General features: G+C 30.5%; 1 protein-coding gene and 1 non-coding gene across 2 annotated transcripts; both read left to right on the top strand.

Moving 5' to 3' along the window:
- Positions 1–776: 776 nt before the first annotated feature.
- TRNAL-CAA lies at positions 777–861 on the top strand. The gene has a single exon. It is a non-coding gene; the product is annotated as a tRNA-Leu (tRNA).
- Positions 862–16,067: 15,206 nt separating this feature from the next.
- LOC124927191 (tubulin beta chain-like) lies at positions 16,068–19,226 on the top strand. Its single transcript, XM_047467561.1, has 3 exons — positions 16,068–16,523; positions 17,358–17,627; positions 18,379–19,226. The coding sequence occupies exons 1-3, from the start codon at positions 16,118–16,120 to the stop codon at positions 19,053–19,055; spliced, it is 1,353 nt and encodes a 450-aa protein (XP_047323517.1). The 5' UTR covers positions 16,068–16,117; the 3' UTR covers positions 19,056–19,226.
- Positions 19,227–25,268: the final 6,042 nt, after the last annotated feature.

Raw genomic sequence — 25,268 nt, 5'->3', positions numbered from 1 at the left:
TTTTTTTTATAAAATTAAAAACTTTTTCCACTCAAACCATCTTATTGAATTATAAAAGAAATTTCTTTGTGACTTAGTTTATTTTGGGGATAGCTAGCATAACTTATATAGTTGTGACTCTTTTTTAAATAAAGAATTTTTTAGTAAAATCAAAGTAAAAATATTTGTTTTTTTTAGTAAAGACTTCATCATTTGAGATCTTCTGATGGATGGTTATTTTGAATTCTTTGATAAAATGTCTGCTATATTCAAAAAACAAGATATGAAAATATGTTTCTTTCAAAATTAATATCCTGAGAAGCCAAGAATAAGATGCTCAATAGTTTTGGCCCATATATAATTACAATAAACATCTTTTTTTATAATAAGTATGTAAATGATATATTACTATGAATAACATTTGAATAAACATCTCACTAAACACACTTTTTAATTTGAATTTTAGTCTCATTTTAAACGAGAAAACGCCCAATTTTTTTTTTATCGTAATCACCCTTTTTGATGAGATAAATGACATTTTCTCATGTAAACCTAGATAACACAGTTATGCTCTTGACATACTGAACTATTAAGGGTGTGTATTTGACCAAGCCAATCATTTGAGTGTGTTGTTCATCAAAATATGTGTATAATAAATATGTAGAAAAAATAATGTGAATAATTCACTTTTTCTAATATGAATATAATAGAATTTTTATTTCAGTTAATAAAAGAAAGTCATAAAAAATACAAATTCACTTTTAATATTAATGATATTTAATCACAAATAAACAAATGTCAGGATGGCCGAGTGGTCTAAGGCGTCAGACTCAAGGTTCTGGTCCACTAACGTGGGCGTGGGTTCAAACCCCACTTCTGACAATTTATTTTTTCCGATTTCTTTTTTTTCAAAACTTGTTCTTATTTTATGTCTACAATTCATTGTTATGATCATTAGAAAGAATTTAGCTTTGGGACTTGTGGTAAATTTTGTTAAACATATTTTTCTTGCCATGATAATAAATTAGAATGAGTCAATTCATACATAATTAAATAATCATTGACAAAAACAAAATTTTAATTTTTCATTCATACCCTAATCTAAATTAAATCCTTGAAGGATATATATCTAAAGAAGTTACAAGCATAAAACACAAACTTTAAAAGCTAAATGACATTTTGAACAGCATATACCCAAGCATTTACAAAAAATATCAAAACAACATGTTCAATATCGATGACAGTTAGTCGAAAAACCATGAAAAGAACACAAAAAAGTCTGTCACAAACTCGGCTTTCTACTAAGTCCTTCAAACCCATAATGCATACTTACAATCTCTCAATACATGTACCTCCAATATGCAGGGCGATCCCGTGATATGAGCAAAACTCGCGCTGAATGGTAACAAACGATGGTGACTACATGTTCTCTGGTCCAATAACGTCTCTTTACATTATTGCGACAAACCGAAGAAGTAGTAATAGTAGCAGAAGAAGCCATCATCAAAAACATTAGAGTCCTATCCACTAACTCCCATAACGAAATTTGAATTTCCCCAAACTTGAGTGTAATGGGGATGTTCATTATTTGACTGTGGCAACAAAGTTAAACATTCAACAGCCTTTGTTTTCGTATCGCGAATGTGTACTGAGACTGAGAACAACCAAGATAAACAGAATCTCCACGAGAGAATATGGAAGGGGCATTGATACTTTGTTTGGGGATCTTTAAGCCCTATACCAGATGGATGACGCGAAGTCAAGAACATTGATTGAATTGGAAGTGCAGGAAACACCATAATTTCCCCCTCTGTTTCTGATGAAACTAGCCCTGCCCATTCATAGGTATACATTTTAAGAATTGAATTAGACACAATGAACTTAAGTTGTTTAGCAAGATGATATGGTAACAGAATGTGAACACAAGATAGAACATCGGCTTCTCAATAAAGATCATGTTTGGTATGAAAGGTAGGATTGGGTGATATACACTAGAAATTGCACAACTTGCAAACACCTCCCACTAATTTATCATGAAATTCAAATAAAACTCTTTCAGATGGAAATAGTATTTTGAAATGAAACCTAATAGTGGATTAGGACAAGACTAATTTAGTCCTTTACCTTGAAATAGCTTAATAAGTATTTACATAATTGTAACATAAGGTTTTTTTCAACCTTAGTAGACAACCAACTCCTCAAAACCATAAAACACTTAGCATACATTAGTTCAATAAAATTTGCACAAAAGCCATACCCACATAAAGTATAACAAAAATTGAGATGAAAATAATACAGAAGAGACAAGTTAACAAGAAGAAACAAATGAGTGAAAAAAGTTGTAATATACCTTTGTCTTACTCCTCCACCAATCTGCAGCATCAGCTATTATTCACAGAAGAGCAGTATTTTCCGACCCGATGATGCTGGAACATTTAACAGTGCACGAGAACTGGTAGAACTCACATCCCACACGAAATAGCTTCTTTCAGCTACTACAACTTACTTTGTTGCTCCATTGAATAGGACTTGAATAGTCCATTGTTAAAACAGGCTTCTGCAATCCCATTTCATCGTTTCCTCTCCATCTCGAATATCATAGACTTTTACAATTGTGCAGCTAGCAGCTGAAACGCTAAGAGGACCGCAAGGTTAACCCACCATTGCCAATTCTCTTGAGGAGCAAGTGTACTGTCCTCAATATGGAAAGAAGCTCTCACATCTTTGGAGTAGAAATCCCAAGAACAGAACCCTGATTCCATTGTATTGCCAGCAGCGCAGCCACACATACTTTTCCGAGTACTTTCAGAACCGGGTGCTCGGATTAATCCAGCAATCTCCCATAAGTTGGAGAAACCCAATGGTGGCCTATATTCAGTTTTCTCCTGAAATGATGATACAAAGCAAATTTTTAGTGTCATTTGTGGTTGATAGTTTGAAAGGAAAAAAATATGTTAAAAAGTTGATACCAAAACGGTTTAGCAGTGGATACAACAATAATTTAAGGGTATATTTCATAATTAACGAAATATCTGAGGACTTATTTATGAGTTTATTCTAAATTTATATAGTCTATGTCCCAACATAGGATAAGTTGATAATAAACATGCAAGGACAAAAATAAACATGCAATAGATAAGGCCTTTATATAGTCTATTTCCAACATAGGATAAGTTGATATTATAAAATGCATGCAATAGATAAGGCCTAATAACATGCTATTGAGTAGCTTCATTGATCACATTTTTTGAATCTGGAATTAGATCTAGACAGGCCCATTGGAAACACTTTTTGTTTTTGGATCTGAATTCGATCTAGACAAGGAAACAACAAATAAATGTCTCAAATCAAATTATGTTTCCAAACGTTATAAATTAAAATATCCATAGGAGATGTTTCACAGAAAAAAGTGTCTAAAAGGGGTTCATAATTTCTCAATGAAGACACAAAACTAATATGATTAAAATAGTTTAGGATATGCAATAAGATCAGACCAACACAATGGAATTTGAAGTATACATGTGTATTTTCTGTACCTCGCAATTAGCAATATCATAGAAGGAACAAGTACTATCATCATGAGCAAGAACAACTCACCTTCTGAAACAAACCATCCACCTGTTGAGTTCTTGAAGCCAACCTCATTAACTTGTAGATGGAACTATCTTCTTTTTCCTCTAAATTCATCGCTGAAGCCTCGTTCTCTTGATCATCAAAGTCATAAAGTTTTTCGTCAGTGGTGAGTATAATTTCTGGATCTAATTCTGCTTTCACCATACATGGAGGGTACTCTTGAGCTGCTGCCGAGCCAGTGGAAACATCAGTTTCATGAGGTGTCAATAGGTTGAAGACCATCATTTTCTCCCTCAATGGATTAGACGAGGTCTCATCATGATGAACCATCATTCCTTCTCAATCCCAGAAATCTTTCCGACTATCAGACAGTTTCAACTTTGACGAACTCTAATATTCTGATCCAACATATCCTTAGTCATCTTGATATCAGATGACAATCTATTAAACCTTCTCTTCAAGAAAAGACAGTCTTTCATAAAGCTTCTTGGATATTTTCAATTAATTCAGTTTCTCCACATTCTCCAAAACACCCACCTTCAATTTCATCATTATTACGTGATTTAGCTTTAGGACCCTCTTGAAAAAACCTTTTTTTGAACTGAGGAAGCCTTCACCTCGGGTTCTACTCGCAAACGCTTATCAGTTCTATCGTCGAAACATTATCCTAGACAGATCTAAAAATACTCGATTGAAATCACAAGGACTAGGACTTCCTACCTCTTGCAGGAATGACTCTGTGATCGAAGGAATCGGCCGAATTGCAGGATTATGAGGCAACATAGTTGCCGCACGGACTCTGGAAGTAGGTCGTGGGTTTTCCTTACCAGACAGTTTCTTCGAGGATTCTCCGCTATTAGTTGTCGATGTTGTATGACTTGAAGCTTTCCTCGTCGAACGTCGACGTCGCCGGCGCCGATGAATCGGTGATTTTGCCTCCGGCGCCGCCGTACTCTTGTTTCGTCGTAACCCCGAATTGGACATTTGGGGACAAATAATAGAAAATGGTTTCTTATTCATTGTGATTTATTTTGTTATTATAATTTTATAAATGGTGGGAAAGTAACCTAATTTGAGCGGGAAAATTAAAATATTCGAAATTGGAGGATATTTTATTTTATTTTTAATATCTATATTTTATCAATAGAATTTCAACAAACTGGCTGGCCTACTCTACAGTCTATAGTATAAATTAAGAATTTTTTTTGTAAAAATTATTTAATATTTCCTATTTTTAATTTAATAAATTAAATTTATTTATTTATTAAAATAATTTTATTTCTTTTTTTTAATTACTTTTGTTAAATATTAATATTCTTTAAATCCATGAAATAATTCAATTTTGTATAATCGATACCATATAATTCAAATCCTAACAATCAACTTATACTTTTATTAAATAGAATACTTTTTTTAAATTATAATTCAAATTATTTTTTAGTTTATTAACTATATTACAAGTTTTGTTTATTTGATAAAAAAATAATTCTAATTATGATTATTATTTTTTTTGGTGTGATTTTGCATTTGATATATAAATTAATTTTTTTAGGGATCTATTTAATTATTTTCGTTTATTACATTGTGTCTCATTTTTTTTTATGAAAATAATGGAGAACAAATTAGTTACTTCTCTCATAAATTATTGGGGATATTGACAATGAAATGATTAGTTAGGCCTTGTTTGGATATACTTATTTAAATAATCTCGTTTTTAAATGGTAATTTTTTGTGAAAGTTGAAGAGGATGATTTTTTGGTAATTGATTTTAAAGAGTGTTGATAAAATAAAAATAATTATTTAAAATAAACGTATTTTAGTGTTTTTGTTAATTATTTGAATGATGTAATAGATATGGGAATGAAATATTATTTTTTTTATTTTGATTATTGAAATAATACAAACCAAACAAGGTTAACTGATTAATGAAGGTTAGAATAAAATGAAATTATTATAATTAGTTTTAAAAAAAAAATGGTTTTTATTAGGTAATAGTACATTTTAATCATTAAATTATTTAAAATTGATAATTTATATTTATAATTTGTGTATTAATATATAATTTATATGAATAATAAATCAAAATAAATCCCTCAACTCACTTTAAATACTTATTCCTCTATCATTAAAAATAACTTATAAAATTAACAAAAAAAATAAATAAATAAATATTGAAAGTATCACAAATTCATTTGTGTATTTTTATAAAAATATTTAGTTAATTTAAAATATACAAGTTAGGAAGCTGGGTTGCTTAGAGTTATGGAATAAGATGTAAATTCAAAATTTCTATATATTTTTTATTTTTTTAACGAATTGTTCCAAATTTCGTAAATTAACAACCACCAACACTCACATAACATGTAGGATGTGAGGGACGGTATTATTATTATTATTATATTTATTATTATTATTATTATTATTATTATTATTATTATATTATTATTGTGTTCTATATAAAAAATAAATTTTGAATGAATTTTGGGTTTTTTTCAAAATAATAATAATAATAATAATATTCCATTTAAACCACTTTGAAATGGAAGTATTTTGAAACTTTTTTTTATGTTTATATGGATATGAGAAATTGTAACATAGAAAAAATAAATTTATTGCTTTATGTTAATTTAAATTCGGACAGAATAAAAGAAAAAATATAAGAAATAACATATTAAGAATTTGATAACGGAGTTCGGTCAAATTTTGTCTACGTCTCCGAACACTAAAGTTGTCAATTAATAATGAAGATTTGTATTGAATATTGTGCCAAGGTGAAGATTTATTGTTTTTGACACAATTAGAATCCCTCATCGGAAGATATTGGAAATGAAGAAAGTTTCTTAGTCTATAAAAGAAATTTTCTTCCTTTGTGTGTTCTTTCTTACGTTTTTTTTTATTCTGTCAGTTTTCCCCCAACAAGTGGTATCAAAGCCTAAGATACGTCATTGGCATGGCGGCTAAGTCTTCAAAAGGGGCATAAACTCATTCGTCATCCTAGATGAGGACCACAATGTCGAATTTGAAGTTTTTAGTGGAAATATTTGATGGAACTGGGAATTTCGGTATGTGGCGAGGTGAGGTTCTAGATTGTCTTTTTCAACAGGTTCTAGATGTTGCTATTGAGGTCAAAAAGGCACAAGGAATGAAGTATTTTTTATGGGATTTACTATTGGAGTTAAAGGATATCGCTTTTAGTGTTTGGATGCGAAGAAAATCATTATTAGTAGAGATGTTACTTTTGACGATTATTCAATGTTGAATAAGGTAACAACATCCAAGATTGATTGTACTCCCCAACAGGTGGAGTTTGAGCAGATAAGATAATTCCAACTACAATTGACTCTCCGACAACAAACGAAGAGTCAGATGAGTAAGAGGTTCTAACCCATGAACCTTCACAACGATGTGAATCAATTTTTGTGAACAGACAAAAAAGAGTTATTCAAAAACCAGTTCGGCTTTTTGACTTGACGGCCTATGCACTTATAGTCGTAGATGATGTTCCATTCACTTTTTCAAATGTCAGTTGAAGTACTGAAAATAGAAAAAGAAAAGTGCTATGAAAGATGAGATGCAATTTCTTTAGAAGAATGAGACATGCAAATTGATGCATCTACCAAAAGGGAAGATGACTATTGATTGTAAATGGATCTTTACTAGGAAAAAATGATTTCCCATAAAAATTAATGTTTACTACAAGGCAAGATTGGTAGCTAAAGATTATGCTCAGAAGAAAGGAGTTGATTATAATAAGGTATTTTTTCATTTTGTTAACACTCTTTTCCATTTGAATTTTGTTGGCCTTGATACCGCAGGTAAATTTGGAGCTAACTCAACTAGATGTGAAGACCGCAGTCCTTCACAACCATTTGAATCATTTGAACGAGGAAATCTACATTTCTCAAACATATGAATTCAAAGTTGCTGATAAATAAAATTAGATTTGCAAGTTAAACAAATCATTGTGCGGGTTGAAACAATCGCCGAAACAATAGTACAAGCGATTTGAGAAGTTTATGATGGACCACAAGTACACAAAAACAAATTCAATTAATGTGTGTATTTGCAGAAACTGTAAGATGAGTCTTATATCTATCTACTCTTGTACGTTGATGATATATTGATAGTATCAAAAAGCCAATATGAAATTGACAAATTGAAGTCTCAATTGAGTATGGAGTTCGAGATAAAAGACATTGGAAAAACCAAATTTAAATATTGTTTAGATTTGGTAAACATCTTCCGCGTTTGAGTCAACACTGAAGAGCGCCAATTGAAAATACTTAAGAACTATTTTTAATAATGAAGATTTGTATTTGATATTGTGCCATGGTGGAGATTTGTTATTTTTTGGGACAATTAGAATCCCGTATTGAAAGATGATGAGAGTGAGAAAAGTTTCTTAGTATATAAAAGAAACTCTCTTCACAATTAGAATTTCACATCAGAAGATGATGAGAATTGGGAAATTTTCTTTATCTATAAAAGAAACTCTCCCCCCTTTGGTTTATTCAAGCCGTATCCAAATCATATCAGATTGGTCAACCTTACGAAAAGTCAACGATATCTATTTTGTCGTATTTGATATCCGTTTTTCTGTATCGTATTCGCATTGTGTCTGATACTTTATATTTTTTTTGAAGTATCTGTGTTACATGTGATCCTTTTATCGACGGATGCTCATATTAATTATATTCATAGTCTGGATGAGAACCAATTATGTATCATTTATATCGAGAATTAAAGTATTGTATACGTCATTAGTCTGATCCTTTGTAGGAACTATCCGTAGTAACGAATTTGCAAAATGAATCTCTTTGTGGTAAAGAGATTTGTCGCTCCTAAACCTACTTCACCTTAATTGTTATTTGAAGAAGCAAATTTTTTGTCTTGATCCGAGTGAGGATGCAATTTCTCTTCTGCATGTCCATGGAGCTACAATGATAATTATTATATCGTTAGCACCACATAAAAATATTCCTCCTAGAGTAACTATTAATACGAATAAGAAAAACTATGTTATAGTCATTTATGTACATTCAATGTACTCTACGGATATAGGAGTACATAGAGTTTGAACAAAGTAAAATAAGAAATTGAAAGATTTCGTTGAAATTATTTGTTTGAAAATTTTCCAAAAAACTAATCATACGTTCTTTCCTCTCGGAACAATATGATATTATGTTCATTCCTAAACTTGTTGTAGAACCAATGTATATTTTTTCGTGAGGTTGAATTGATCATAGAATAAGAAGCAAATGAAAATTTTACATAAAAATTTTCGTAGAATCAAGAATGAAGTTTTATTTTGTACAGCCTATCCATGAAAACAATATCGAAAACCCAAGAATTTAGCATCTTTTATTAAGGTCAAGGTCTTAGTCCATTGAAACCCTAGGATATTGACTTGATTGGATCTAGATCTGTTACATAAGGCTAGTTGAAGTATAATACTGATCTTTTCTATCATAATACTGATTTCTTTGTCATATAAAAAAGGTGGGGTCTATTATTTATGACCAATAATACTTATGTTTCTTCCGGCTCTAACATTCACAAGTATACACCAGATTTTTTCCATTTTAACTTTTACAATCATGTAAAATAAGGGCTTATAATTTGGTGCAAGAATCAAATCTTTTATTTTTTATTTTATTTTTTTTAAATAATCCGTGTGTATGAAGACTCAAACTCAATTATGGAAAAATAAATTGTACAAAGTTTTGGTTGAAATGAGCTTGCCACTTTATTTTTTTACAAATTGGTACTTACAATACTTAATTATCCTACATGGCTACACATATAACTAAGTTTTAGACTGAATAATTTATTATTGAGATATTTATTTTGAATTCTAATTCAAAATATTTTAATTGAACTATATAGTTATAACGAGATATTGTGCTAAACTTTTTCAGCATTTAGATTCTTATATGAACCAAAAAGAATGGGGAAGAATGTCAATTTTACCATTAAACTATAACGGAATATTCGCGTATATCACTGAACTATTTTTTGTTCGTTCATACCACTGTAGTTGAGTTTAATGTTCATCTATGTCACTGCTGGACAAAAACATCTAATTCCGTTAAGTTTTCCGTTAGACGATAACACATGTGATTGAGATGCTATTTTTTTTAAAATAATATATATTATATTTTTATTTTTATTTTTATTTTTTTTCATATAATTTCTAAATAATAAAACTTTTATATTTTTATAGGCATTAACCAAACAATATAGACATTTTGAGAGACACTAACAATAATTTACTTTTTTTTTTAAATTAATATATTTTTAACATTTATTTTTATTAGCATTATTATTTAGAAATGTTAATAAAAATAAATGTTGAATATATTAAAATAAAGTGAATTATTGTTAATGCTTCTCAAAATATATAATTTATTTAATTAATACTTTGAAAATGTAAATTAAGTTTTATTATTTAAAATAGTGAATAAAAATAAAAATATAATATATATTAATTTTTTAAAAATGACATGTAAATCACACGTCTCATCATCTAACGGAAAACTTAACGGATTTGGATGTTTTTGTCCAGCAGTGACATAGATGAACAATAAACTCAACTACAGTGGTATGAACGAATTCAGTGATATACGTGAATATTCCGTTATAGTTCGATGGTAAAATTAACATTATTCTCAAAAAGAATGTGCTTAGAACTTGTATAAATAAATTGTATTACTAAAACTAGTTTTCACAATAAGTTTATTAAAAGAAAATTACTATATAATAGACTCTCATTGATATATTTGTGGTTTAGAATAGAACTTGAACTTAGAATGAAATATCAAAAATAATTTATATATGTGTTAATTTCTCAAAGTTTGATATTATAAATATATTTAAATGAGATATATTAATTTGAAATAAGCTTGTAAATTAAGAATCAAGAATACAAATAATTTAATTTTTTATTTTATACATATTATTTTAAATTTTCTTTATATAATATTTTATTTTAAAAATCATATGTAATTCAATTGACCTATTACACAAATTTATAAAAAAAAATTACAACTTTTTTAAGCATTATTATCACCTACAAGTACATTATTTCTGATGTTACCAATTCATAAATCACAATAATTCCGAAGTTAAAATTGTTAAAAATATTTTTTAAAATACTAAAAATCACCTGTTTAATTTTAAGTTAAAATAGAGGTAATAATATAATTATATTATATTTCTACCTTTTAAATACAATTCGTTATCATGTATATTCTCTTATACAATCATTTTTTTCTATAACTTTTCTAAAATTTATTAAAATATTATATTTTTCATATAAAATAAAAATAAAATCAATCTCACATTTTATTTGGATAATTTTAAAAAAATAATTGATATTATAATGGTGATAAAATATCAATTTCTAAATAATCTTAATAAAATTATAATTTATAAAACATATTATATACTTATTATTCAAATATAATAGATTGATTAAACTTGAAATAACAATTGAATAGTATATATTATCCATACAAACAGTAGCAGTATTTATTATTATTTTTGTAGTTAAATAGGTATATTTAATGTCTATAAAATAAATATAATAAATTAATATATTTTAATTGGTTAAATGGTATGTTATTTGTAGGATTAAATTTTGTTAGAACTGACCCGCCATGCATACAAACCGAAAACTACCACTTAGAAATATCACTATTTTTTTTTTTATTTTAACTTATTTGATTATTTTCAATTATGTAAGACTTCTCTTACGTTATATATATTTTAATAATTAAATTAATTAATTAAAATTTTATATTAAAATGTTAATTATTTATCTCAAATAATTTTAATAATATATTTGTTCATAAATATTTCAAATAAGTGAAATAACAAGTTGCAAGTTGGTACCTAATAATTGAAGAAAAAAAATGAGATTAAGAACATTTGTTTATTTATTTATCACTTACATTATTTTACTTACATTTTTTTTATGAGATACAGTAATTAAGAGGGTGGATTGAGGTAGTTAAGAGAGTGACAATGGACCCCATTTATTTATTTTTTAATATTATTTCTTCTAATATTCAGATAAAGTTCGTAATAATTATTATTTTTAATTTAATTTTCTAAATTAATTTAATTTAATTTATTTTATTCAATCTTTCTCTAAATAATTAAGATAGTCTACTATTTAATTTGGGTTATCTTATTTATTATTAAATTAATTATTGATATTTTATATCTTTATTTATATATTAAAATTATTATTTTATAAAATATAATATAATTAATATTTTCATAAATAGTTACTCATTACATAATTAATTTAAAACACTTACATTATAATAAAAATTATTACAATTATTTTATTTTAAAATTATTAACAATATTACTACCAATACATTGACTTTGATTACGTTTTTTGGGATGAATATAATATAATATAACTTAATATAATATTTAAAATACTAAGATATGAAAATATAAAAGTTGAGAAATTAAATTTATGATAATATTTATATTATATAATATATCATTTATATAAAAAATAATTAAATTTAGAATTTATTTAAAAGTTATAATATAAAAAATAATATAATAATAGAGCAATAGACTAACTTTGAATAATAAATTAGAATAATTTAAGAAAAAAAATAACTAAATAAATTAAATAAAAAAGTTGAAGTTAAGATAAGGTTAGTATAAATACTATCATACCACCTCATTCACAAATCCAAATCAAATACAAGTATAAGTATGTCTATTAGAATAGATTTACCTATTTTTAAATAGGGACAATATTTCAACTAGAAAAATTTATACCACTTTATATAAATGTGATTTGTAAACATAACGATAAAATCAATAAAAATACGAAAGAACAAAAGTACCACCAAACATACTCAAAACATAACAAATTTAACTTTAGAAAAACAAGAATAAAAACACAAAACAAAAATATTCATTAAAGAATAACATAAAATAAAAACTAGCGTTAACGAACTCGAAAATCATTATGTAGATCAATTAGTTCACTCACCATCTCTACCCGTTTTCCGATGAGACATCTCCTATCGTAATAATAATATTGTTGTGAAGTAAACATTTTTTCAATCGCAATCATTAAACGTTCTACGATTTTTTTCGAGCTAAACGGTCCACTAGAAGATAACTAGGTTATGGACCAATCAACTCAATCTAACCAAGCTCGCGGTTTAAATATAAACTTCTCAACAATTAACGATTGACTACTGCATCGCCCACTCAATATCAATTATGTTTAAAGTAGGCTATAAATTGCAACATCAACTACAATGCAAAAGCTAGTGAGATGTCATCTACACATCCTACAATGATTCACCATAATACACATTTTTTCATTTAACCATCATACGTCAAAATCTCTCAATGCATAACACTAAATCCGAAAAACGAGATATTTGAAAGGAACTTAGTATTCCCAACTTGTCTAATAAGACATGACAATTTACATAAATAAGTTGTAGCAATGACCAACTTACAATATTTATATCTTGCCAATAAAAGATATCACACGAAGAAAGAATCACCACATTGTACTCAACAAGAACAACACCATTTCATGTAAGGTTAAATCTCTAACATTAATTATCTCTTATACCTGATTTTACTCGCAAAACTATTCGACCATTGGTCAAACATTACCTTGAGCATAGAATTTCTATATATCGTGACCAAAGCGAAGGATATGAACGCCAAGACACGATTTCTCACACTACACCAAATATTATCCATAAGTTGATCAATAATCCATAACCTATAAAGAATCTACACTATCTACAAAAAGACTTTCACATAGTAGAAATCCATCTACAAACATTACAACTAGCGTGTTGGGTGCTAGCTTTGATGAATCATTCAGACTAGTCGTATCCATACTTATATATGATCATATCAGCCTATAAATAATTAGTATCTGAGAATAATTTGTTACACCATTTTGATAAGAGAGATTCGTTAAATAAATCAAATTCTTAATTCCAAAAAACTCATGATCCTTGAATATTTTCATTTTAGCCGAGCTGATCAAATGACCAAAGGAGAATTTGGAGGAACCCTTGAGAAATTTGAACATTTTTTTTGGAATTAAAGGAAAACTAGCATGACACCTCACAAACATGATTCCCCGCTTAAACTTAAAGCGTTTCCAAATATAATTGTTTGTATATTCATGACCACTTTTAGGAATAAAGAGCAAAGTCATCATAAAAAATGAGTAAAGAAATTAATGCAGCGACCCATTTTGAAATCATTTTTGCCTTTTCAAATAAGTAAATTCTTCTTCATTTTAGAGATAATCGAGTCCCAGAAGACTTTGAAATAAACTTTAGCATCCAAAGACATACCAAGATAAGTAGACGAAAATGTTTCAATGCCGAATCCCATTATACTTGTTAGTGCCATCTTCCTCCTAACGAAAAACGAAAATAGAGTCTGAAAAAAAAATAGATTTATTGAGATTGACTCGTAATTCAGAGTATGCTCCGAACAATCAAAGAATATCACACAAATTCTTGGCATTCATGCACATGACCTATATCATGAAGATCAAAGAACATATCGTCCACAAAGAGAAGATGATAAATGAAAAAATGAGACATCATTGTCCCGCAATCCACTCTCTAATTAGAGAAACTTGTTTCGCGGACACCAACATTCTAGACTTTCATGACAATGACAAACACAAATTGAAATAACAAATTAGCTTTTAATGTCTTTAAACTTTCAAAAAAACTTTCTAGGACTTTCATTCACACTCACATAAAATTTAACCCTAAAAAACATAATCTAACCACTTCTCATCCAAATTTTCATTCTACCCATGACATCAAATAAAATTCTAAACTTTAAAAAATAATTGTAATTGCTTTAAATAGTATAATTTAAATAAATCCTTTCAAAGTTTCTCCTTTACATTTGCTTTTATAATCACTAATTTAATCCAAATTAATGTTGACAAGTAGGGGTGTTCATCGGTTCAATTTTTGGATTATTCGAGTTCCTCTATTTGGTTTCTTTGATTTTTTTTAGCCAATTCGAAAATCGAACAAAATTCAAATAAATTCTAATAAAAACCGAATCGAATTCAAATTTAATATATGGTTCGAATTTTGAATAATTCGAATTCGAACCGAAATCGATTTTCATTTTTTTTATTGCAAAATTTTGAATTCGAATTATTCTAATTCAAAACAAAATATGAATTAAGATGTTGAATGACGAAAATAGATGTTGAACGACCAAAATATATCTTTAATTCGAAATAGGTGTTGAACGATAGAGATCGATCAAAGACTTAAGAGTTGACAAAGAAGAAGCTCTAGAGGCAGAGATTAGGGATGATAATGGGGCGGTTCGGGACGGAGAATGCATTTACTATCCCCGCCCCGTTTTTATTTTGGGGATTTTTTTACTACTATTCCCGCCCCATTCGGTTTCGGAGATTCCGTGTAAGGCACCGTTTATACCATATTATGAAAAATAAACAATTTTTTTATATAATCAAATTATATAAACAATTTTTTTAATATAATATGTATTGTAATATATTAAAAAATTATATTATTATAAAAAATAAACTTAAAACTCTTATGAAAGATAATGAAAAAATAAATATATTGGTGATTTTATATATTTAATTGTGTTTTTAGTATTCGGGGCATAATCGCGATAAAATCGGGACGGTTTATGGCGTGGGATACAAATACCATCATTGCCCCATCCCCGGTCAACTACCGGTCAAATCGGGGGAAAACCGTCCCAAACGTGACAATTTGGTTCGATTATCGCGGGACAGTTTCAAATTGTCATCCTTAGTAGAGATGACGAGATTAGATCAATAGTCTCATTTTTGAGGTGGGTTGTTAGACGAGAGGTGGATAGATGAAGCTCTTTCATATGAGAATATAGATGAAAGAGGGAGTGACGATCAAAAGATTTAGATTAAGAGAATAGAGATGAGAAAGACTAAAAAGATTATTTATAAGGCTAGAGAACAGAGAAATGAGGTGGATGACTGATGAATTAGGTTTATAGAATTGGTTGAAATTCGATTCGAAAATTAAAAATGAAATTCGAATTCGATCGGATATTCAGTTCTGACAAAATATTGAACCATAGAGAAAAATTTGTTAGTTTGATATGAGTTATTTAAGGATTTGTATTAAATAATATTGTATATCTTATCATATTTTTTAAATTATTTAATTAATTAAAATTTAAATATAAAAGACTAGTCATTTAAATAATAAAAATAATCCAATAAAAACCACCAAAATAACCCAAACAATTGGTTGTTAGATAGTCACTTCTTTTTCTTTATATTTTTTTAGTGCTAATAGTTGGTTAGTCACTAGACTAACAATAGTTACATAAGAACCGTCCTATCTAACTACAATCAAAAACTCATCCAACATGACAAGTGGCACTATCACAACCCTTAAACACTCATATAAATTTGACTTCATCACTCTCTCACTCTTTCATACCGCCAAAAGAAACTGAAAAAATACTTAGAGAGAGAGAGAATACACGACCGACAATGAGGGAAATCCTTCACGTTCAAGGTGGACAATGCGGTAATCAGATTGGTGCCAAATTCTGGGAAGTTATCTGCGATGAACATGGCATAGATCCTACCGGAAAGTACAAAGGAACTCCTGTTGGATCATCTGATATACAGTTAGAAAGAATCAATGTCTACTTTAATGAAGCATCAGGCGGCCGTTATGTTCCTCGCGCTGTTCTTATGGATCTTGAACCTGGTACTATGGATAGTATCAGATCTGGTCCTTATGGACAGATCTTTCGTCCTGATAACTTCGTTTTTGGTCAGTCTGGTGCAGGAAATAATTGGGCCAAAGGTCATTATACTGAAGGCGCTGAGTTGATTGATTCAGTTCTTGATGTTGTTCGTAAGGAAGCCGAGAATTGTGATTGTTTGCAAGGTAATTGTTTACTAGAATCGATTCGAGTTCAACCGTTCATTTCTCTTACTGCAATCTATGGATCTACAATAATTGTTCGATGATGCTGTTTTTGAAGATCATTTCCTTATAGGTTACTGAATTACAGTAGTATGGCGACTGTGTTTTCAGATCTGACTAGATTTATGCCTAAATAATTTGGCCTGTTTGTTTCCCGCCCTAGGGTTCAGTTCTAGGGAAGAATTATCAATGACAACTTCTTTTCCCTATTAGAATAAGATAGTTATTTGATTGAAACTGGAAAGCGAAAAACTAACAGGATTTCAAAAAAGAGAATCCACTTCTCAAAAGTTATTTACTTTATATTAAGATTGTAATCTCTTATGCATTTGTTTGGCCTAAATATGATCTTATGAAACTTCATATTTGGTGCTCATAAAATCAGCTATCTTCTTCTTGTACAGTAGGACCCATCTTGTCTCCAAACAGAAGACATTGCATGAGAGTACCTTCTGATTTATTTATTTGGAAAGATAAAACATGATCATAGATTGCTGTAATATATATATATATGTGGACTAAATAATGTTAGGCCCTCTCACAGTCCCACAGAACATGGGTTTACTGTTTTGTTTTGTGAGTTTCAATTGTTACTTGATTTCAAGAGAGAAGTTGAGATGCGATGCAATGGAATGAAATGCAATTCTATTATTAACATCATGATCACTATGTTACAAGATTTTGAAGCTTTAGAATGAGGTTTTCATTTCTGCAACTCAAAATTATTGTGTTATGTCTATGTTTTATAATTATCGAACTTTTCCATTAACATGAGCAATGATGTGTATGGAGCAGGGTTTCAGGTTTGTCATTCTCTTGGAGGAGGAACTGGATCTGGCATGGGAACTCTCTTGATATCTAAGATAAGAGAGGAATACCCAGATAGGATGATGCTGACATTCTCTGTGTTTCCCTCGCCTAAGGTTTCCGACACTGTGGTTGAACCCTATAATGCCACTCTTTCAGTGCACCAGTTAGTGGAGAATGCTGATGAATGCATGGTTCTTGACAATGAAGCACTGTATGACATTTGTTTCAGAACTTTGAAGCTCAGCAATCCTACATGTGAGTTTCAATTTGATTTTGATTTTGATTTTGATTTGACTTTCTTGGTGACAATAATTGATCAAGGAAAGCTGTTATTACTTAACAAGTGATTAATTTCATATTACAAATCAACTTAGGCCTTGTGTTTGATGAAGGGACTATTTGGATTTAATCCAAATAACCCTTTATCCTATCCTCACTTTATCAATCAAAGATACCAAATTTACCATACTTTTTTAATATTTTAAATATTAAATACAAAAGATATTTGAGTCATTTAACCCAAATAGTCCATTTATCAATCAAACAAGTTGCAAGTTGTCACTTTAAAATAATCTTGTTTGATGTAGGATTATTTGAAAATGAAAAAAATCTTGTTTGATTGAAAAATGGATTATTTGGGTTAAATTATTAACTTGTTTGATTATTGAAAATGACTATTTGATGTAGCTTATTGAAAATTGTGTACAAAAAACATTATGGATATAAGTATATAGTTATTTTGTTTAAATAGAGAGTATGTTTGTTAATAATTTGAATGATATATGATTGATGAAAAATAATTTTTTAGATTGGATAATAGATAGTGGGATATTTGGAATTAATCTCAATAACCCAACATCAAACAAGCAAATACCATATTATTATTATTCCATCATCAATCACTTAAACTACCCTTGTTTTCATCTTCAATTCAAAGGCATATTGGACATTCAATACACACAAAAAATCCAATTATATTAATTCTTGTTTGGTTTCCAATTTACAGTTGGTGATCTAAACCACTTGATTTCCGCCACAATGAGTGGGGTGACTTGTTGCCTAAGATTCCCGGGGCAACTAAACTCCGACCTAAGGAAGCTAGCCGTAAACCTAATCCCCTTCCCACGTCTCCACTTCTTCATGGTTGGTTTTGCGCCCTTAACCTCCCGTGGCTCCCAACAATACGTGTCCCTAACCGTCCCCGAACTAACCCAACAAATGTGGGACGCAAAGAACATGATGTGCGCAGCCGACCCCCGCCATGGCCGTTACCTAACCGCCTCGGCCATGTTCAGAGGAAAAATGAGCACCAAAGAAGTCGACGAACAGATGATCAACGTTCAGAACAAGAACTCATCATACTTCGTGGAATGGATCCCAAACAATGTGAAGTCGAGTGTCTGCGACATCCCCCCAACGGGGCTGAAAATGGCGTCGACTTTTATCGGGAACTCGACTTCTATTCAGGAAATGTTTAGGAGGGTTAGCGAGCAGTTTACAGCTATGTTTAGGAGGAAGGCTTTCTTGCATTGGTACACGGGAGAAGGGATGGATGAGATGGAGTTTACTGAGGCAGAGAGTAATATGAATGATTTGGTGGCGGAGTATCAGCAGTATCAGGATGCGACTGCCGATGACGATGAGTACGAGGATGAGGTGGCGGATGAGGCCGAGGAAAATTGATGGTAAAAATATATATATATATGGGTTTGTTAATGTTTGTTATGTTGTTGGTATGGCTGTTGTGATTTCTTTTGAATGAATGAATGATTGTTATTGTTTGTTTGTTATTGTTACTATCAGTTTTAAAAACTCATATGCATTGAATAAGTATGTGATTGTCAATGTTTTGTGGGATAGAATGTGTTGGAAATAGATTTACTGTAATAATATTGGTATCAATTTTTTACTATTTGGTGTTATTAATGAATAAACATGGAATCTATATGACAAAAGATAAGTTGAAATTTCTTTGTGACACTTATGCCTCTTTGAGGCCATACAAAGAAATGCATGTTTTCATGGTAAGAAAAAAATATAAAATAAAGTTTTCGGCCTTCTGATCTTGTCATTGTTGCGCAAAATCATCGTCATACTAATTTTTTTCTGTCTGAAGGTGATTTAACTGAACCATTGAATTTTTTCTGTCTAAAGGTGATTTAACTGAACCAAGTGCATCCCAATTGAACTTACGAATTTGCCTCTTAGGCGCTTTAACCGGATGCATAAAAGACTCGGCGAGTGAACTAATTTAACTCAATCTAATACCAATATATGCTTAACTCTACATGTTAGGCAAATGAGATCCTCGGCTACGAATCTCATTGGTTCCATCTCACAATTTTTAATATTAAAAAAATATTTATTGATTTGCCGGTATGAAATCGGCAGTAAAATCTCAATTCCATGTTAGGTAGCTTGTCCATAACCACCTATGATTAGGAATTAGGAGGTGCAAATATAAAGGGAATTTATATTTATATATTTTAAAATATAATTATTTATTCAAATAAATAACTGGTGTAATTGATTTTTATAATATAATGGTAATTTGTTTATTATATTTAATTATATAAAATAATAATATAAAATTTTTACTATTTTTAATAATCTTTAGATTTTACAAATTTATATAAAATAAAAAAATATTATCAAACCGGTCTGGTTATTACTCATTCAAATTGCTTCTCTTTGGCACATTTCTTCAATATGTGATTGGCTAAAGTTCACAATCAGTAATGTCAATGTCAAACCGGCTTGATTTCAACCGGTCCAATCAAACCGTTGAAAAAGGGTTTCCTCCAATTTGACATTACTTAAAGTTTTGATTTCTTTTTATATCATTATAGTTATTAAATTATTACCAAAATATTACTACTTTCATTCAATTTTAATTTTAAATATGACCACATTTTAAATTATTCAATCATAAGAATAAACATTCATCCTTAAAGAATTAAAAACAAAAGTATCTCTCTATTCTTAACATTCATCTTTATTGCTTCTCTATTTTTCTGTCATTTTAAAATACTAACAAACTTTTTTTTTTTGAAATTGTCAAAAACATATGAAACCAAAACACGAAAATTAGAAAAGACAAATCTAAACATTTAAGTCAAAAATCAAGATAACAACCTATCTAAACAAAATAAAATAGACACACATATTTAAACACGAAATACAAAATTACCAACAATTTAAAAACTTGAACCTAACATATATATATATATATATATTTCAACCTCTTTACTCAAACATGCCAATGCTTTTGCTTTGAAATTGAAAAAGTTTCTGACTTCTCCTTTAGGTGCTAATTCCACAATGATTTATTGAATCATCTATAAAAGTCATTAATTGATTTTTGGTAAACAAGTGTAATAGTGGTTGAGTTGCAACATTTTTTAAGCTTTTCAAAGCGTTTTTCTTCGTCATTTTTTTAAAATTAAAATTTTTTTTGGAGTAATTTAGCACGTACTTCTATGTCACGACCCTTCAATTCACTCATAATAATTGTAGATTTTTTTGACATATTTTATATGTGTGAGCACACTATATAAAAACAAGTTTCTTCTAGTGGGATTGTAAATGTCTCTATTTGGGACATTGATAACATTCTAAAGCCTTTTCTCAAATGACACATTAATTCCCCCTCTTTTGATCATGCCTTTGTTGGCAACAGTTAAATATGGACTCATTTATCTCATCTTAAAAACTCATTCAAGGTTGAAATTATTCGGCTTTGAGCACATATTAATAAACCTTTAAGTCTCTAATGAGCTTAGAAGTAATAATTAATTTAGTCTTTCTTATATACTTTTATAAATAACATAGGTTATTTCAGCACGTATTTAATGAAATAACAATAAAATGAAGAACTCCCTAAAAGATGTAACTGAACCTCAATATATCCAGAGTTGCTCCTGTTGGGTGTGAATGCGATTGAAGTTTGGCTCAGTCCTCTTGTTTATCGATTCCGTTGCACCACTATCTCACACAAAGGAGGCAACCCTCTCGCTAGCATCCAAACACCACAAAGGAATTTGACCTCTACCTCCCACCAAGAGAGTAGTATCTATTTATATTATTAGGTCAAGCCCAATAAGCGGGTTACTAGAGATTGGGCCACAATGTTGGGCCAACCAATACCCAACAATCTCCACCTTTGGCCCAAAACAATGCAAAACATAATCACAGAATCGCAAGACACATCATCGCCAATTTATTACCACCGAGTCAACAAAGAGAATACCCAAGGTAAACTCGTATCACAAAGACCAGGGGCAAAGGCACAAAGCATGCGAAAATCACAAAGATCAGACGCAAGAGCACAAAGCATGGGAAAATCACAAAGATCTAATACAAGAGCACAAAGCATGCGAAAATCACAAAGATCAAACGCAAGAGCACAAAACATGCAAAATCCACAAAGATCAAACGCAAGAGCACAAAGACCTAACGCAAGAGCACAAAGCATGCGAAAATCACAAAGATCAAACGCAAGAGCACAAAGAATGCGAAAATCACAAAGATTAAACGAAGAGCACAAAGCATGAGAAAATCACAAAGATCTAACGCAAGAGCACAAAGAATGCGAAAATCACAAAGATTAAATGCAAGAGCACAAAGCATGCGGAAATCACAAAGATCAAACGCAAGAGCACAAAGAATGCGAAAATCACAAAGATCAAACGCAAGAGCACAAAGCATGGGAAAATCACAAAGATTGAAGGCAAGATCACAAAGCATGCCATTCCCATAAAAGACGAACCTCAACGAGTTTTCCCTAAGTCAAAATTTAAAATCCGTTGACACGAAATAAATTTTTCAACAGGTAGACACTTAGTACCCATATCAGCAGGATTAAATTCTGAAGGAATTTTCTCTAACTTAACAATGCCCTTTTCAACAATATCCCGAATGTAATGAAACCTAACATCAATATGTTTAGTTCTATCATGAAAAACAGGATTTTTACATAGTTGAATAGCAGATTGACTATCAGAAAACACAACCACTTTTTTGTCAAGAAAACCAATTTCATACAAAACAGCCCTAAGACAAATTGCTTCCTTAAAGGCTTCAGTGGCAGCTACATACTCAGATTCTGTAGTAGATAAAACAACAATGGGTTGAAGTTGAGACTTCCAACTTATGCAAGAGCCACACAAAGTAAACACATAGGAAGTAGTAGACTTTCTATTATCCCTATCATTAGCATAATTGGAATCTACATAACCAACTAACTTTGTACCTACAGAACACTTAGAGAAAGTCAAGCCAACATCAACAGTGGATTTTAGATATCTCAAAAGCCATTTCAAAGCATTCCAATGAGGAATACCAGGGTTAGACATAAATCTACTCAAGCAACTAACTGTATATGCAATATCAGGCCTAGTACTAACCATGAGATACATAACAGACCCTATTGCATTGGAATAAGGCACATTCTTCATTTCAGTTATTTCAGTTTCAGTCTTAGGAGACTGATCCTTACTTAACACAAAGTGGGAAGCAAGAGGCACATTCACAGATTTAGCATCAGACATAGAAAATTTACTCAAAATTTTAGCAACATATGCACTTTGATTCAACACAAGAGAAAATTTTGTTCTATCTCTAATGATATTCATGCCCAAAATCTTTTTAGCATCACCTAAGTCTTTCATGTCAAAATTTTCACAAAGCGATTTTTGCACATGTATAACAGACTTCAGACATGGGCTAACAATCAACATGTCATCCACATACAATAAAAGAAATACAGGCACAGAGTCTATATTCTTGAAGTAAAGACAATGATCAGAAGAACTTCTTTTAAACATCAAAGATTGCATGCACTTATCAAACTTGATATTCCATTGCCTAGGAGATTGTTTTAAACCATACAAGGCTTTTTTTAACAAACAAACATGATCAGGCAACTGGGGGTCAACAAACCCCTCGGGTTGATGCATATAAATATTCTTATCAAGTTCACCATGTAAGAAAGCAGTAGTAACATCCATTTGCTTCAATTCCCAATCAAAGTGAGCAACTAAAGCAAGCATAATTCTAACAGTAGTGAATTTGACAACAGGAGCAAAAATTTCAGCATAATCTATTCCCTCCTTTTGAGTAAATCCCTTGGCTACTAACCTAGCCTTGAATCTAACTTTTTCAGACTCTTGTTTCACCTTATACAACCACTTGCAATCCACTAAGGAGCAATTATGAGGTTTAGGAACAAGTTTCCAAGTATCATTGATTCTTAGGGAATTCATCTCATTATTCATAGCAACAATCCATTCAGTAGAAAACTTAGACCTCAAAGCTTCTTTGTAAGAGTTAGGCTCATTACAGTCTAGGGATTCAAACATGTTAAAAGCAAATTCAGATATATTGCAATCATTCAAATTATCATCCCTAAATCTAGAAGGCATTATAACAGTTCTTCTACTTCTATCCCTAGCAAGTTGATAGTCATGCAAATCATCAGACAAATCATTTGAATCAGACAAAACATTTGAATCATGCAAATCATCAATATCATGCACATTATCATGCTCCACCTCATTTGGAGCATTCACATCATGTTCAACAGGTTGATCAAAAGCTACAGGCACATGCTCCACCTTATTAGGAGCATCATTAACAGGAGTGGGGAACATAGACAAGCAAGGAAAATCATTCTCATTAAAGACAACATCTCTACTTATCACAATCCTAAGCCCAGGTTCACTCCTATCCCAAAGCCTATAACCTTTTACCCCTTCAGGATAGCCTAAGAACACACATTTCTTGGACCTAGGGTCCAACTTGTCAACTTTCTGATGCACATAACCAACACAACCAAAAACTTTCAAGTTGCTCAAATCAAGAGGTTTACCTGAAAACACAGATTCAGGACATTTCCCTCCTAAGGGAACACTAGGGGATCTATTTATTAAATAAGCAGCAGTATGCAAAGCATCCCCCCAAAACTTCTTAGACAAACCAGATGACGCTAACATAGCTCTCACCCTCTCTAGAAGTGTCCTGTTCATCCTCTCAGCAACACCATTCTGCTGTGGTGTGTACGGTACAGACCTATGTCTTTTAATACCCCAGGTAACACATAAATCATTCATCTGCTTATTACAGAATTCAAGACCATTATCTGTTCTAAGAGTTTTGATTCTCTTACCTGTTTGATTCTCAATCAAAATCTTCCACTCTTTAAACTTTTCAAAAACATCAGACTTATGTTTTAAAAGTAACACCCAAACTTTCCTAGAATAATCATCAATGATGGACAGAAAATATTGGTTCCCTCCATGTGTAACAACACTAGAAGGACCCCACACATCAGCATGTAAATATTCAAGGATATCAGTACACTTAGACACATTTGGGTAAGAGGAGATGGGAAAACTCACCTTATGTTGTTTTCCTAGCACACATGATTCACAGAAGGGGATGGGGGACAATTTATCACTACCAAAGTGACCACCTTTATGCAAAATTTCTAGACCTTTGTTACTCATGTGACCTAATCTATTATGCCAAAGAACAGATTTATCACCAATCACAGAGTTCACAGAGTCACAAGCAGTCTCAGCATGACACACATACAAATTGTTCATCTTTTTAGCAGTAAAGATAACAAGAGACCCACGTAAAATTTTCATAACACCTTTCCCCCACTTTCCCTCCAAACCATCATTCTCAAGAGATGCACAAGACAACAAATTATAACGCAAATCAGGAACATGCCTCACATTCTTCAAAGTAAGCACAGAGCCACAAGAGAACTTTAGGCATACATCACCTATTCCTAACACCTTGCAATTTTTCGAATTTGCCATAGACACAAAACCATGTTCAATCTCTTTATAGTTAGAAAACAAATCTCTAAATGGAGTCACATGAAAAGTA

The sequence above is a fragment of the Impatiens glandulifera genome, chromosome 2, assembly GCF_907164915.1.
Source record: "Impatiens glandulifera chromosome 2, dImpGla2.1, whole genome shotgun sequence".
Classification (NCBI taxonomy): Eukaryota; Viridiplantae; Streptophyta; class Magnoliopsida; order Ericales; family Balsaminaceae; genus Impatiens; species Impatiens glandulifera.
This window is presented reverse-complemented; position numbering and strand designations above follow the sequence as displayed.

Coding starts and splice junctions, on each gene's coding strand:
- LOC124927191 (XM_047467561.1), top strand. CDS start 16,118: ATGAGGGAAATCCTTCACGTTCAAGGTGGACAATGCGGTAATCAGATT. Junction 16,524..17,357: donor GAATTGTGATTGTTTGCAAG/GTAATTGTTTAC, acceptor TGTATGGAGCAG/GGTTTCAGGTTTGTCATTCT. Junction 17,628..18,378: donor GAAGCTCAGCAATCCTACAT/GTGAGTTTCAAT, acceptor TCCAATTTACAG/TTGGTGATCTAAACCACTTG.